General features: G+C 41.5%; 2 protein-coding genes across 2 annotated transcripts; one reads left to right on the top strand and one right to left on the bottom strand.

Annotated features, from left to right (window-relative positions):
- Window positions 1-1,948: 1,948 nt before the first annotated feature.
- LOC132817896 (neurophysin 1-like) lies at window positions 1,949-7,000 on the top strand. Its single transcript, XM_060828426.1, has 3 exons — window positions 1,949-2,068; window positions 4,652-4,856; window positions 6,945-7,000. The coding sequence occupies exons 1-3, from the start codon at window positions 1,949-1,951 to the stop codon at window positions 6,998-7,000; spliced, it is 381 nt and encodes a 126-aa protein (XP_060684409.1).
- Window positions 7,001-7,474: 474 nt separating this feature from the next.
- gnrh2 (gonadotropin-releasing hormone 2) lies at window positions 7,475-14,230 on the bottom strand. The gene is made up of 4 exons (XM_060828412.1): window positions 14,157-14,230; window positions 11,472-11,643; window positions 8,883-8,966; window positions 7,475-7,558 (listed from the first exon to the last, which is right to left on the bottom strand). Exons 2-4 carry the CDS (start codon window positions 11,607-11,609, stop codon window positions 7,520-7,522), a joined length of 261 nt encoding a protein of 86 aa, XP_060684395.1. The 5' UTR covers window positions 11,610-11,643; window positions 14,157-14,230; the 3' UTR covers window positions 7,475-7,519.
- Between the last annotated feature and the right edge of the window lie 461 nt (window positions 14,231-14,691).

Below are 14,691 nucleotides of genomic sequence, written 5' to 3'. Positions count from 1 at the left end.
GAATCCACTTTGTGGCAGGGGGCAGTGGAAGGGAAGAGTAAGGGCTGGGAAAGGGGTCAGGGGATGAGAAAGGCGGTAATTTGACATTGGACAAGTCAGTGTGGAGTCTTCTGGGCTGTAGGCTGCCCAGGCGGAAGATGAGGTGTTGTTCTTCCAATTTGCAGTTTGGTTTGTTGTGGCAATGGAGCAGGCCAAGGATGGTCATGTTGGAAAGGGAATGGGAAGGGTGAGTGGCATGGAAGGGAACTTGCAGGTGGTGGCGTTCCATATATTTTCTGCCCTTGTCCTTCTCAAAAAAAGCAGTTGTGGGTTTGAAAGGTGCTGTCTGAGGATTTTTGGTGAATTTCTGTAGTCCATCTTGCAGATAGTGCACACTGCTGTTACTCAGCATCGGTGGCTGAAGGAATGGATGCAGGTAAATGTGGTGCCCATCAAGCAGGCTGCTTTGTCCTGGATGGTTTCAAGCTTCTTGAGTGTTGTTGGGACTGCACCTATCCAGGCAAGTGGGAAATAGTTCATCATAGTCCTGACTTGTAGATAGACAGACTTTGGGGAGTCAAGAGGTGAGTTACTCGCTGCGGTATTCCTAGCCTCTGACCTACCCTTGTAGTCACTACATTTATGTAGTGAATCCAGTTGAGTTTACAGTCAATGATTGATAGTGGGAGTTCAGTCATAGAATGTCAAGGGACAGTGGTTAGATCCTGTCTCACTGAAGTTGGTGATTGACTGGCATTTGTGTGGCATGAATAGAATAGAATAGAGTCATTACAAGTTTGGAAACAGGATATTTGGCCCAACTAGTCCACACCAATCCTCCAAAGGAGTAAACTCACCCAGACAAATTCGCTTACCCTGTTACTCTACCTTAACCTCTGACTAAGGCGCCTAACCTGCACATCCCTGAACACTGTGGGGGAGTTTAGCATGGTCAATTCACCTGACCTGCACATCTTTTTGGATTGTGGGAGGAAACCCACGCAGACAGGGGAAGAATTTGCAAACTCCACACAGACAATTGCCTGAGGCTGGAATCAAACCTGGGTCCCTAGCTCTGTGCAGCAGCAGTGCTAACCAGTGAGCCACAGAGTGTGACTCGCCATTTGTCTGCCAAAGTCTGGATATTGTCCAGGTGTTGCTGCACTTGGACATGGACTGCTTCAGTACCTGAGGAATCATGAATGGTGTTGAACATTGTGCAATCATTGGCGAACATACCCACTTCTGACCCTACGATGGAGGGAAGGCATTGATGAAATAACTGAAGATGATTGGGTCTAGAACACTACCTGAGGAACTACTTTTCCAGAAGGGGCCTGCCTGTCCTCTTTCAGCTGCTGGAGAAACTAAGCACTGCACAGTTTCGTGAAAAAAAAATCACCTCACAACTCTGGGTTCAGACATTACATTAAAAAGAAGCTGAGGCAGGGACTATGCTGATATTCTGACTGTGGGTTACACATTATCTGACTCCATGTTGAGTTTAGGCCACATTGCCGAGTCTCCAATGTGGTGAGAATTGTTAACTGACCATGTTGCACACAGACTTTGGAAACTCCTAGAGATAGAGAACCAGCAAACATTTCCAAAGGGACAACAGAAAATATGACCTTCTTGCATCAGGTTCTGAAGAAGTAACATCTAATTGGAAAATGATATTCAGATACAAACGTATTGTACTCATTTAAATTAATTTCCTTTTTTGACTAATTGCGAAAATAAAACATTCATCAAGGTTATGGAATGACCTTAGGTGAATCGTGTGTGGCACTATACGTCTGCTCATTAAAATAGTTTGGAAAATATATTCAGCGTGTGCTAAGTTAGCAAGACGATAGCATCTCCGTACTGGGAATGATTGTTGGAGAGTATAAATAAGGTGAGGATTCAGAGATGTTCAGTGCAGTTTGGAAGGTTTCCTGGCTCTAACTCCAACAGATAGAACACCATGCAGTCTGTCTACCTTGCTGTTTGCCTGCTCTGCCTCATCTGCTTCACTTCAGCTTGTTACATTAACAACTGCCCTGTAGGAGGCAAGCGATCGATCGTGGACATGGAGATCAGACAGGTAAGGAGCAACTCTCATTGCCTTACTGTCAAGATACTTTAAAGCACTGTTGATTCTGTTGTTAGATTAAGAATCCAGATGGAGGACAACAAATGGTGGAAAATCCCAAAGTGTATTGTTTTTCCTTTTTTATTCTGATTTATTTCATACGTAGCTTGTATACAAATCTTGAACAGAATACAGATTCTAAATTTGCCAATTCTGGTTTGATATATCCCAGCAGGTTCTATCAACTACTTTCCTGATCAGTTAAGCAGCTTTTTTAACCCCATCTCCAATATTTTTCATTTCTAAAAGACAGAAGGGGGTGAAGGTAAATTGGGTAAAAAGCATTTGTTTTAACATTCCTAAGGTTTCTTTGGCAGATCTATCTTAGTGATCTGGAAACAGATCTTGAATTTCTGGGTCAGTGACCCGAACCTTTGTTAGTAGTTTTTCATAGGACAGTATTGAATTGATTCTTCTGGGTATGAGAGATTACATGAAAATGTATTACCTATTCTGCCTAAACATTTCATGGGATGACTTAGTACAGAAGAAAGATGTCAATTGCCTTTCTCTGGGGTATCTAGAAATGGCCAGTAAATGCTGCCTCATCAGCAGTACCCCAACCCCATGATGCATTAAAAGAAATTGGACTGAGTTCCAACTCTCCAAAAGAGCCCCAATTGCTCCCACTGCCTTGTCCTTTCCCTGTTTATTTTCCTTTTCAATGAGTCATCTAATTTATTTTTAAAAAGTTCTTATTGAATCTACTCTCAGGTCATGACCATTGGGAACAATTTTCATCTGCCGCAGCTTTGCCAGTCTTCTTAAATCACTGGTTAGCATTCAGGAAACCACATGGTGGGCCAAAGGGCCTGTTCCTGTGCTGCACTGTTCTATTGTCCAACTCCCAGTCCCAGACTCAGCCAGTGCCATATTGCATCCTTGAAAAGGAAATGTCACCAGCTCTGTCCTTCACACAGGAAGGGGAGATCTTGGAGCAGTCCTATGCTAAGGGATCAGCAATTGGTGACAAAGACACTCTTTTGCACATTCTCTATTCCAATTCTCCTCCCTTCCTAGGGTACATTCAGGTTACAGTACAACCAAGTTCAGATGGTCGGAGAAATAGTGCTGTAATACATTGGAGATTGTATGACAGACACAGTATGGACCACAGAATGAGTGTCCAAATATTGCTTCAACCATTTCTGCCCACAGTGTACGTGGTATTTTCTGATCTTTTGTTGTGGACATGGGTGTTGCTGGTTAGGCCAGAATGTATTGCCTATTCCTAATTACCCAGAGGGCAGTGAACTGGATTAACTATAGAGTCAGGATTGCTGCATTAACCTATCAAATCTTTAATAAGTTTGCAAATGACTAGTGTTTTTTTTTCCCAGGGCAAGGGTCGGAAAGTCTGAATTCAGTTAATCTCCCCGTCCACTCATAGGAACAGACATTCTCAATGATAGTTTGCTTCTCTCATCTTTAGTTTACCTCCCATACCCTCATCCTTCTGAGGTCAGTGGTTCTTGCTAGTGCTCAGTTCCATGGGGATGGATAGCACTGGTCAATCACTGAGGAAGGTTAAAAAGCAGTGTCCACTAGACCGATAGCCCTTTCCAACACTCTTTGAGACTCAGGTAATACAAACATTGAATTCAGTGTGAAGTTTCTCATCCCACGCAGTCAGAGAATTATAGAATCCCTGGTATGTGGAAGCAGGCCATTCAGCCAAGAAGCCCACAATGACCCACCAAACAGCATCCCAAACCCCAGACCTTCCCTCTGACCCTACATTTCCCATAACTAACCCACACATCCTTGGACACTATGGGCAATTTAGCATGGTCAATGCAACTAACCAGAACATCTTTGGACTGTGGGAGGAAACCCTTGCAGATACAGGGAGAATGTGCAAATTCCAAACAGATAGTTTTCTGCAGGTGGAATCGAATCTATGTCCCTGGTGCTGTGAGGCAGCAGTGCTAACCGCTGTGCCACCCTCACTCCATTTTTCCCTGTTGTTGGATTGAGCCCTGTCTCCAGATTTGTCTAACTCTGAGTGTTGGGACCCAGCTTTAAATAAAGCAATCCCTCTGTGTCCTCCGGTGTATATGCACCTCCAGAACCCTGGCAATCCAGTCCTCAAAAGCCAGCTGGTTTGCCCACATATTTATTCAACAAGTACATTACAGTCAGCTTTGGATCTGCAGCTGACGTTCGCCTTTTTTTTGCCAGAAGTTTGTACGGATCTTTGGTTGATGTTAAACCAAGGCTCCAATGGGATGGGGGCACTATCTGACAAAGAGCATTACATTACGGTAGATTATTGCATCACTGAACTCACTGCAGCTTTTTGGGAACTTGCTGTACCTCAAACATGAAACTGTAGTTTCCTCCATAGTAACCCCACTCCATCAGCAATGAAACTGTGGCAGAGCTTAAACACAGTTTACACAAGCATGTCTGTTCTTCCACAAAACATGCAATCTTGCGATTTGGCTTCAAGAGTAAAATGTGAAAATTGCTTCTGCAGCTCCTCTGTGTAATTTCGCCTCCACTGGCATAACCTGCCTTTCTATTCTTTCCCAGTGCTTGTCATGTGGTCCTGGTAACAGCGGCCAATGTTTTGGAGCTAGTATTTGCTGTGGAGAGGGGTTTGGCTGCTACATTGGAACCTCGGAGACCCTGAGGTGTCAGAAGGAAGATTACCTGCTGTCTCCTTGTGAACCCAGTGGCAGAGCCTGTGGCAGCAACGGTGGGAAATGTGCTTCATCTGGAATCTGCTGTACACAGGGTGAGTAACTGGCTCATTAATCCTAGATTATTCAAAAAGATGGGTCTTACTTCATAAAGTTAAGTTTGACTGGTGTGTGAGAGTGAGCGAGTGATGAGCGAGTAGGTGAGACAGTAGCTTACATATCATGTCATACTGTCTCTCAGCCTCTGTAATCAGAGTTAATCTGCATTCATTTGACTTCAGTTAGGTATATGTTTTCTCCAGGAGGTTTCCATTGACATGGGTTTTTAAATCATCTTGCAGCTCATCTGATAGGAATACCATTCATACTGTATGTTTTTTAAAAAAGGGAACAAAAGTGACACAACACAGTGGTTAGCACTGCTGCCCTCACAGTGCCAGGGATCTGGATTCGATCCCACCCATGGGCGACTGTCTGTGTGCAGTTTGCACATTCTCCCTATGTCTGGGCCTAGTTTTCTCCCACAGTCCAGAGATAGACAGAATTGGCCAGAGGAAATATGGGGTAGGATCTCCTTTGGAGGGTTGATATGGGCCAGATGGCCTACTCCCACCCTGTAGGGATTCTATGAAGTACTTCAGTGAAGAAACAAATTTGGAGATGCGTTTATAAAATTCCTGGGTGGAAAGCATAACAAAAAGTTCAGAATTCACTCCTTTACATTAATGACCAAAGACACCCTGGTGGGCAAAGCCAAACCTACGAGTAAAAAATGAGGTCTGCAGATGCTGGAGATCACAGCCAAACCTATCTACATGTTCCTGGTTAGATCTAGATCCTGTTGCTGTGGAAAGTGGGAAGAGAAAACTCCCAGCTTCAGAACCCAACCAGGTTGGCAGGGACAAGTTCATCTCCTGTGGTTGTAAATGTTCCAGCCTTTCAGCTTCATTGACTCACAGACTAGTGTGGGGCCGCACGGTGGCTCAGTGGTTAGCACTGCCACCTTGTGGTACAAAGGACCTGGGTTTGATTCCACTCTTGGGTGACTGTTAATGTTCTCCCCGTGTCTGCATGAGCTTCCTTTGGGTGATCCAGTTTCCTACCACAGTCTGAAGATGTGTAGGTTAAATGCATTGGCCGTGCTAAATTGGCAATAGTGCCCAGGGATGTGTAGATTAGGCGTACTAGCCATGGGAAATGCAAGGTTACAGGGAAAAGGCAGGGGTCTGGGTGGAATGCTCTTCGAAGGGTCAGTATGGACTCAATGGGCCAAGCGGCCTACTTCCACTTTGTAGGGTTTCTATGATAGCGTATTGCAGGGTTCAGCACTTAGCACAGGATTGGAAGTGTCACTGAGACAACCAAGATGTACAACAGAGAAATGCCACCTTCGTTAAGCTTAAAAATATCACTAAGTCTGCATTGGCTGACAGTAGTAAAGCTGAGAGATGTTCCATTAGTATAAATGTCATTAATCTAAAGGCTAATGCTGTGGGAACATGTTCCAATACTAACAATAGCTGGTGAATTTGAATTCAATGAATTAATACAATCTGGAACTGAAAGCTAATTTTGTTAATAGCGGCCATGAAAGTAATCGATTGTTTTAAAAACTCATGTGATTCACTAATGTAAAGAAGAAAGTTTTCCACCCTTACCTGGCTTGACCCACTCTAAACCCAAGGTAATGTGGCTAACGTGTAGCTTTCCACTGAACTGACTGAGTGCCCTATTCAAATTTATACAATCATGCCACAGAAAGACAGCAGCAGTTCAAAAGAGTGGCTCACCAACACTTTCTCACAGGCATTGCAGAATGGAAAACAGATGTTGGCCACATTAACTACACCCACATTATATAAAATAATTTTGAAAAGACATTGTTGGGCAGAGGAAAGGAAGTCCTGCTTGACCTTTCCTGAATAGCACTGAACATACAACATTCCACACTACAGCAGTAAAATCCTTTAAGTCAATCAGCACAGATTTAATGCTGAAATGGGAATAATTTTCATGATCTTGTCTTTTTTTCCCAGCTTAAGTGATTTGCATGAACCTATTTATTATTGTTTTCTTATGTGTGCTTATTCAGAACAAATGTATTCTAGGTGCCTTGCATAGATAATAAAGGAGATGGTGATGTTAGTATACATATCAATTGTTATTTTGTTCCCCGATTGTAGAGAGCTGTGCCATGGATTCCACGTGTGACACCAGGACCATTTTCCCGTCCGATTAATGTGTACATTCGGAGAAACCCTGATTACTGATGCAAGACCCAAAACAATGAAGCTTGATGCCCACATAGATTGAATACAATAATCTTTTAATGAAAAATAGAGAGAAATGATAATTTGTAAAGATTTTCAGACATGTACAGTTGCTTTAGCTCATTGCAAAATAATGTCAAAACTTGGAAAAAGAGTTAATAAATAAAACACACCAACCTTTTCTTGAGTATTTCTCATGCTCAAGCATTGGCTTTTGAGAGCTGGTGTTATCAATACATGGCAAAATAAAGCCCTTCACTTTACAAGGTTGAAACTAAAATGCCAGAAAGGGAAGTCTGTCTGTAGTGTTTCCACAGATGTCACTGAAACAGCCTCACAGCACCATTTCACAGTCTTCAGGCCACGTACATGAGATGGATCTTTGACACAAACTTGCTGCAGAATTTAAAATCATATTTCTGGGAAAATGTCTTCAACTTGATGAGATTATAACTTACACCGGGGACAATCTGAAAGCAGAGCAGCCTTCATTTCTTCTTCTGAATCTGTTGCACCAACATATCCATCTGATTTTATGAACACAGAAAGGGAGATAAAACAGCAGAATGAGCAAACTTCTATAGTTCATATTTATCCAGAAAAGTCCAGATCTCGATATTCTTACAGTCTATTTTCAATATAAAGCTCAGTTGGTTAGATCACTGTAGTGTGGTGCAGGATTAAGGATTAATTTATCCCACCAGCTAAAATAGATCGAGGACAGCTGCCTTGTCACCTTGTGCAGTGATCACCCCAAGCCAAACATAAGAAACTCTCTCTCTCTCTTTCGCTGCCCCAAATGGAGAAAGTTTTCTATACTCCTTTGAGGAGTATATTAATATTACACTTTCAAGATAAAAATCATTCATAATCTTATTGTTCACGCAGAGGGTGGCGCATGTATGGAACAAACTGCCAAAGGATGTGGTGGAGGCTGGTACAATTGCAACATTTAAAAGGCATTTGGATGGGTGCATGAACAGGAAGGGTTTGGAGGGATATGGGCTGGGTGCTGGCAGGTGGGACTAGATTGGGTTGGGATATCTGGTCAGCATGGACAGGTTGGACCGAAGGGTCTGTTTGCATGCTGTACATCTCTATGACTCTATGACTCTCCTAAGGATAATTCCAAATCATGCATACGCACAGTTCTTAACGATAGAACTCTTGTTCTCAATATAACCTTTAGATCCAGAATCACAGGAATTGGCCACTGATTCTGGCCTAACTGTGCACACTCACTAAATGATATAGCACAAAAAGAAATGATGCAGCCCAGCATCTGACCAATTTTGAAAGATCGATCCCATTAATTTCACACCCATGTTACCTCACACTGAACTTTGAAAAGTTATTCCTTTTTAAGTATTTATTCAATTCGCTTTTAAATGTCACTGTTTAATCTTCTTCCACTGTCTTTTCAGGCAGACAATAAAATGCTGGTGCATCTCCCCTATTATTCTTTGGCCAACTTTTGACCTTAATCTGCATCCTCTGGTCACTGCCCTGACTACCACTGGAACTAGATTTCCCGTACTCTCTTGAAAACTCTCATAATTTTAAACACATGCATTAAATCACTACTTAAACTTCTCAGCTCTAAGAATCTCAATTTCTCATGTAACTGCAGCCCTTTTCACTTAATTCCCAAACAAGAGAAACTCAACAAAAACAAAATCCAATAATTGAGGGATATGCCTGTGAAATTTATCAGCAGGGCACTGTAACCCTTATGGGGTTTTGTAGTGTTTTCACAATGCCTTCCCTTATTCGCCAAAACAGGTGGAATTTTTATATTGTTTCTTCAAGTAACATTCTTGCTTTCTGAATAAATAAGAATGTTCTAATTACCACAATGCTCCTTATGATACCTTTACGTGGACTTTGCAGCAACAGGCAACCCTCGCCTTGACATAACTTGATATCTTCTGAAACCTGGGAAATGATAAGGAACATTCAAATGAACTTGTGCAGTGCAGTTCACTTTGACCACCGCTTAGTTCTCCCCTCACCCCCTTAACATGCTCTTTCAGAGTAATTATCCCCTCTTTCTTTACCTGAAGTAGTCTGGAGTAAAAACAGCTGACTGTATTGCTTCAGTTAAATCAAATTTTAATTAGGCTTTGACTGGAGAATTTTTTTTCACCTGGATGAATTTTACGTAGCTGACAGAACAGAAAAGGCAATGGGTGAGAAACAAAACAAATTGTGGGGGGGGGGGGGTCGGGGATAGGTCGGCCTTTCTCCTTCCAGGTGGTAGAGGTCATGGGTTTGGATGCTGCTGTCAAAGGAACCTTGGGGAGCTGTTACAGTGTGTCTTGTAGATGGTACACACAACTGCCACTGTGTAGCAGTGGTCACAGGAGTGAATGCTGAAGCTAATAGTTGGGGGTATCAACCAAATGGATTGCTATGTTAGAGAGCAATAGAGTCATAGAATTGTACAACATGGAAGCAGACCCTTCGGTCCAACTTGTCCCATGCTGACCTAAATAAATCCTATCTCATTTGCCAGTATTTGACCCATATCCCTCTAAACCCTTCCTAATCATATACCTATCCAGGTGCCTTTTAAGCGTTATAATTATACCAGCCTCCACCACTTCCTCTGCCAGCTCATTCCATTCACTCACCACCCTCTGCATGAAAAAGTTGTTCCATTAGTCCTTTTTTAAATTTTTCCCCTCTCACCCTAAACCTATGCCCTCTAGTTTTGGACTTCCCCCACCCTGGGGAAAAAAAACTTGTCTATTTATCCTATCCATGCCCCTCATGATTTTATCAAATTCTATAAGCTTCTGGTGCTCCAAGTAAAATATTCAACTTCTCCCTTGAGCTCAAACCCTCCAACCTTGGCAACATGCTTGTACATCTTTTCTATACCCTTTCAAAGTTTCACAAATTCTTTCCTATAGCAGGGAGACCTGAATTGAGGGCAGAATTACCAATGTCCTGTACAGCTGCAACATGATTCCCCAGTTCACATACTCAATGCACTGACCAATAAAGGTAAGCATATCAAATGCCTCCTTCACTAACCTGTCTACCTGGGATTCCACTTTCAAGGAACTATGAAACTGCACACCAAGATCTCTTTGCTCAGCAATAACGTCCTAGAAGACATTGCGATTTTTGTGTTGATGGAGCTACATTTGTCTAGGCAATTGGACAATATTCCATCACACTCCTGACTTGCCCCTTGTAGATGGTGGACAGGCCTTTGGGAGTCAGGATGTGAGTAACTCTCCTCAGAGTTCTCAGCCTCTGATCAGCTGTTATAGCTGTAATATACACCTGGCTGGCCCAATTCAGTTTCTGGTCAATGGCAATTTTAAAATGTCTATAGTTATGGATTCAGCAATAACACCATCATTGAAAATCAAAGGATTATGATTGGACTCCCTTTGGATAAAAATGCCCATTGCCTGACACTTGTGTGGTGCAAATTTTATTTGCCATTTTTCAGCCAAAGCCTAAAAGTTTTCCAAGTCCTGCTGCATTTGGACATGGACTGCTTCAGGGTCTGAGGAGTTGCAAATGGTGTTGAACATTGTGTAGTCATTAGCAAATTTCCCCACCTCTGCCCTTACGATGCAGGGAAGATCACTGATGAAGCAGCTGAAAGTGGTTGGGTGTAAGACATTACCCAGAGGAACTCCTGCAGAGATGTCCTGGAGCTGAGATGACTGACCTCCAACAATCACTAGGCATGACTCTAACTGGTAAAGTGTTTTCTCTCTGATTTGTATTGACTCTAATTTTGTTCCTTGATGATACCACACTTGGGCAAATGTTACCTTAATGTCAAGTCTAGTCAAACCAACTTTATCTTTTGAGTTCAACTGCCTTGTCCATGCTTGGATCAATATACATGGGTATGCCAGTACCTGCAAGCTCCCCTCCAAGTCACGCATCACCCTGACTTGGAAATACATTGCCGTTCCTGCAGTGTCACTGGAACAAACTCCTGCAACTCCCTTCCAAACAGTACTGTTATGAATGGGGTCACAGTGGATCAACCAATATCTCACTAGTCCCACTTGTTGACTGATCATAACAAATTTTAAATTTAAGCAGGTTGATGATATCACCAATTTATAAAACTCAGAGCTGTTAACCCTTCCCACATTTCTATGCCTCTGTAGTTGGTTATAATACATCTCTAACTTATCCCAGTTCTGATGACAAGTCAATGGCATGAAATGTTAACTATTCTGTGGCCACAGTCATCACCCAACCTTCCTGGGCAGTTTCAGAATTATGGGTTTATGTTTCAGGACTTTTAATTGGAAGTAAAGGTGTCTTAAGAATATCATTATGTGACATACTTTAAAAATATACTTTAAAGGTTACCCTAACCCCTTCTTGGTTATTACATTCACAGGAAGAAGTTAGGGGATTTTAGCAAAGATTAAAGAATGCAAAGAGAATAGGACTCACATCTGGAGATTGAGACAGACTCAGTTCTCTCTTCCCTCCTGGATACCAACCGTGAGACCAGTGTTGGGCTGTGGAAAACTGAGCGTTCACGATCAGCAACAGGAATACCAGGAAATGCAGGTTTCTCTGGAAAGCCATTCTGTTGGTGTGGACCTATCTCGGATTTGTGGAACTGGTGAGGAAACAAGTCAGTCTCTGTAATTGAGTAGAAACTGAAAGATTATGTCCAATTACACTGACGATTTGAAGAAGGCATACCTAAGGTTATCAAATACAACGGTGTAGAAAGAGGTCATTTTGGCACACTCAAGTCTGCACTGGCCCCTTCCTAAAGAATTCCTGTTAAACGCCCCCCATCTTTCCCAATAAAGCTGCAAATTTTCCTTTTTCAAGCTTTTGTCCAATTGCCTTTTGAAGGTTAGTATTGAAGCTGTATCCACTGTCCTATTAGATAGTTTTAACCTCTACTTCCTCTGTTTTTCAGTCTCTCGTTAAGTTTCTGCCTTCCTCTCCTTGTGTGGAATTTGCCCTCAGTTACTCACCTCTCCCTACCCTGCAATGTGACAACCCAGCTTAAACTCTTCCCGACAACACTAGCAAATCTCCCTGCAAGGATACTTATCCCGGCCCTGTTCAGATGTAGTCAATTCAGGTATCAGCTGCCCCACACTTTCATCAGATCAGCTACAGGGATGAAGGATTAGATGAAAGATTTCAGGTATGAAATTAGATTGGAGAAGCTGGTGTTATTTTTTCAGAGGAGAGGAGATTAAAGAAAGAATTGAAAGATCTGCACAACATTATGACAGGTTTAAATAAGGTAGACAAGAGTAAACTGCTCCCACTAATTAGTAGTACTGAGGATGGGGCAACACAGATTTAAAGTTTTAGCTAAGAAGTATGGTAGATGGAAGAGAGAACCTATTAGTATGGTGAGTAGTAATAACCTGGAACTCAGTGCCTGAGAGAGTTGGTGCACAGATGGTGAATGACTTAAAAAAGAAATTCGATGGAAGCTTGAGGGAAATAAACCTGTAAGGCAATGCTGAGGTGGAGCCAGAGTATGGGACTGACTGGATTATGTTGCACGGATCCAGCATGGACTCAATGGGCCATTTGGTATCCTTCTGAGCTGCATTAACTCTATGGTTTGAAGAAACAAGAGGGAATTCTCACAATGAGTCCTGGCCAATGTTAATAACGGAGCCAAACTCATCTGGATATTAATCCTTGTGTGAAACCAACAGGAACATCTCCCACATCACGCAAGTGACTGCATTTCAAAAGTGTTTTATTGTTTGTAAAGTATTTTTGAAATGTCCAGATATCACGGAAGGTACTATACAAATATTATTTCTTTCTTCCCTTCTTCAGTGAACAGGTTTAGCCTGGTGCGAAACTAGGTTTCGTGTGTGAAACATTTCATTATTATGAGATAGGAGAAGTTATGTGAAATGTACATCAACTAAATAAGCAGCTTGCTGAGCTCAGGGTAATTTGCTAGGCCTGGACTACATTAACAGAAATACAAAGGCTTAGATTTCAGAGAGTATGGGATGCCACCATTCTAATTAGCTCACACATAGCGACTGAAACCAATGACTAGTTAATCTATATTTTAGTTAGTGTTAGTTAAGTAAGGAAAGTTGTCCAGGACAATGTGACAGAATTCTATTCATTCTGTCCCGAAGAGTGCCTTAGGGGATTTTTGGTCCAGTCGAACAAACAGCTATAGAAAGGCAGCATCTCCAACAATGCAACATTTCCCAAAGTGTCATTATAAAGTGTACTCTAAAGAATTTGAAAATGAGCTCTCATGACTTGAAGGTGGGACTACAGTCATTGATGGCGAAATCAATAGCTAGGGTTAGATTAGGGAGCTCAGGGAGGTGCATCAGTCAAGAACCATGTCACTTCTACTTCACATCTGTAGTTTGGGGTATTGTGAAATCTTCTGGGCATCTTGAGAATAAATTTCACAAAACATGGCTTTTGCTGAGGTGTGTACCCTCAAGTGAAAGGTTATTACTTCAGGGGATGCAGTATTCATTCACAATGTTTTAGTCTTTAAGATTGTAAACTAGAAAGTAAATGAGCAGAGAATTTGAAGTACAAAACTTGCTGCAGAGTCCACACTGTCCACTTTCTGTGCAACAAGTCCCAGTACACAAACCATTCCTTTGGATTTCTGCCATCATATCTGCGATGAACATCAAGTTCCGCAATATTTAATTTCTGAATTAATCTTTCAAGAATACACCAGCATTTTAAATGTATTGGCTGCGATTTCCCATATTGTACTTTAAAGAAGAGTTACCAGAAGTGCTAAATAGTTAATAATAAGCCTAACAATTCATTTAACCCGAGCTATTTATTTAACATTTAACCTGCTTTAAGAGATAGTGAAATTACAAATTACAGAGGATTCACCCACAAATAAAAGTTAGTGATGCCTGTTTGATAGGAAAAGCACTTTGGAAACAAAATATTGGAAAGCAATCTTATTGTTCTTCCCTAAAGTGGAACAATTAATGCATTTATAAATGGATCACAAGTCTGAAATTCCTTAGCACTAATTAAACAAACAATGTTCAGTCAGCAAACCTTATAATCTTCCTTTACTCATAAGAAACTTGACATAATTATGTCCAAATGAATCAAAGACTTGGAACAATTAGGACTCACCTGTCAGAAGCTTGAGATTTTTGCTTGCTTTCTTTCAGTAGACCAGTCGGAGTTTACTCAGCTCTCTCTCTCTCTCTCTCTCTCTCTCTCTCAGTATATATATATATATATATATATAAAAACCTTTGGTGTTGGAGATAAACATAAAATCTTCAATTTAGAATCATCCTGCATAATGAGGTCTGATCAATACAATGTGACCGTGTGCAAACAATGCCAAACACTGTGCGTTTTCCAGCCTGAGAGTTGACACTACAGCACTCCCTGGAGAGTGAGTCCTCCTGTTTACACATTAGTATGACCAATGCAGCTACATGGGGAGGTTAGAGCCAATGTGAGCTAAAGTTACCAATCTTTACTGATCGAGAGTTAGAACTTTTCTCTCAACCTTTCCCAACAACATTTCATGGTTGCACACAATACATTTCTGAATATTGACTTTCTTTTAGAAAAGTCAGTTATTAATATAGTATACTCTAAACCTCACAAATTTGCTGCTGTAAAAGATTATAATTTTTATGATTTACATTCTTAT

The sequence above is a fragment of the Hemiscyllium ocellatum genome, chromosome 1 (assembly GCF_020745735.1).
Source record: "Hemiscyllium ocellatum isolate sHemOce1 chromosome 1, sHemOce1.pat.X.cur, whole genome shotgun sequence".
Lineage (NCBI taxonomy): Eukaryota > Metazoa > Chordata > Chondrichthyes > Orectolobiformes > Hemiscylliidae > Hemiscyllium > Hemiscyllium ocellatum.
This window is presented reverse-complemented; position numbering and strand designations above follow the sequence as displayed.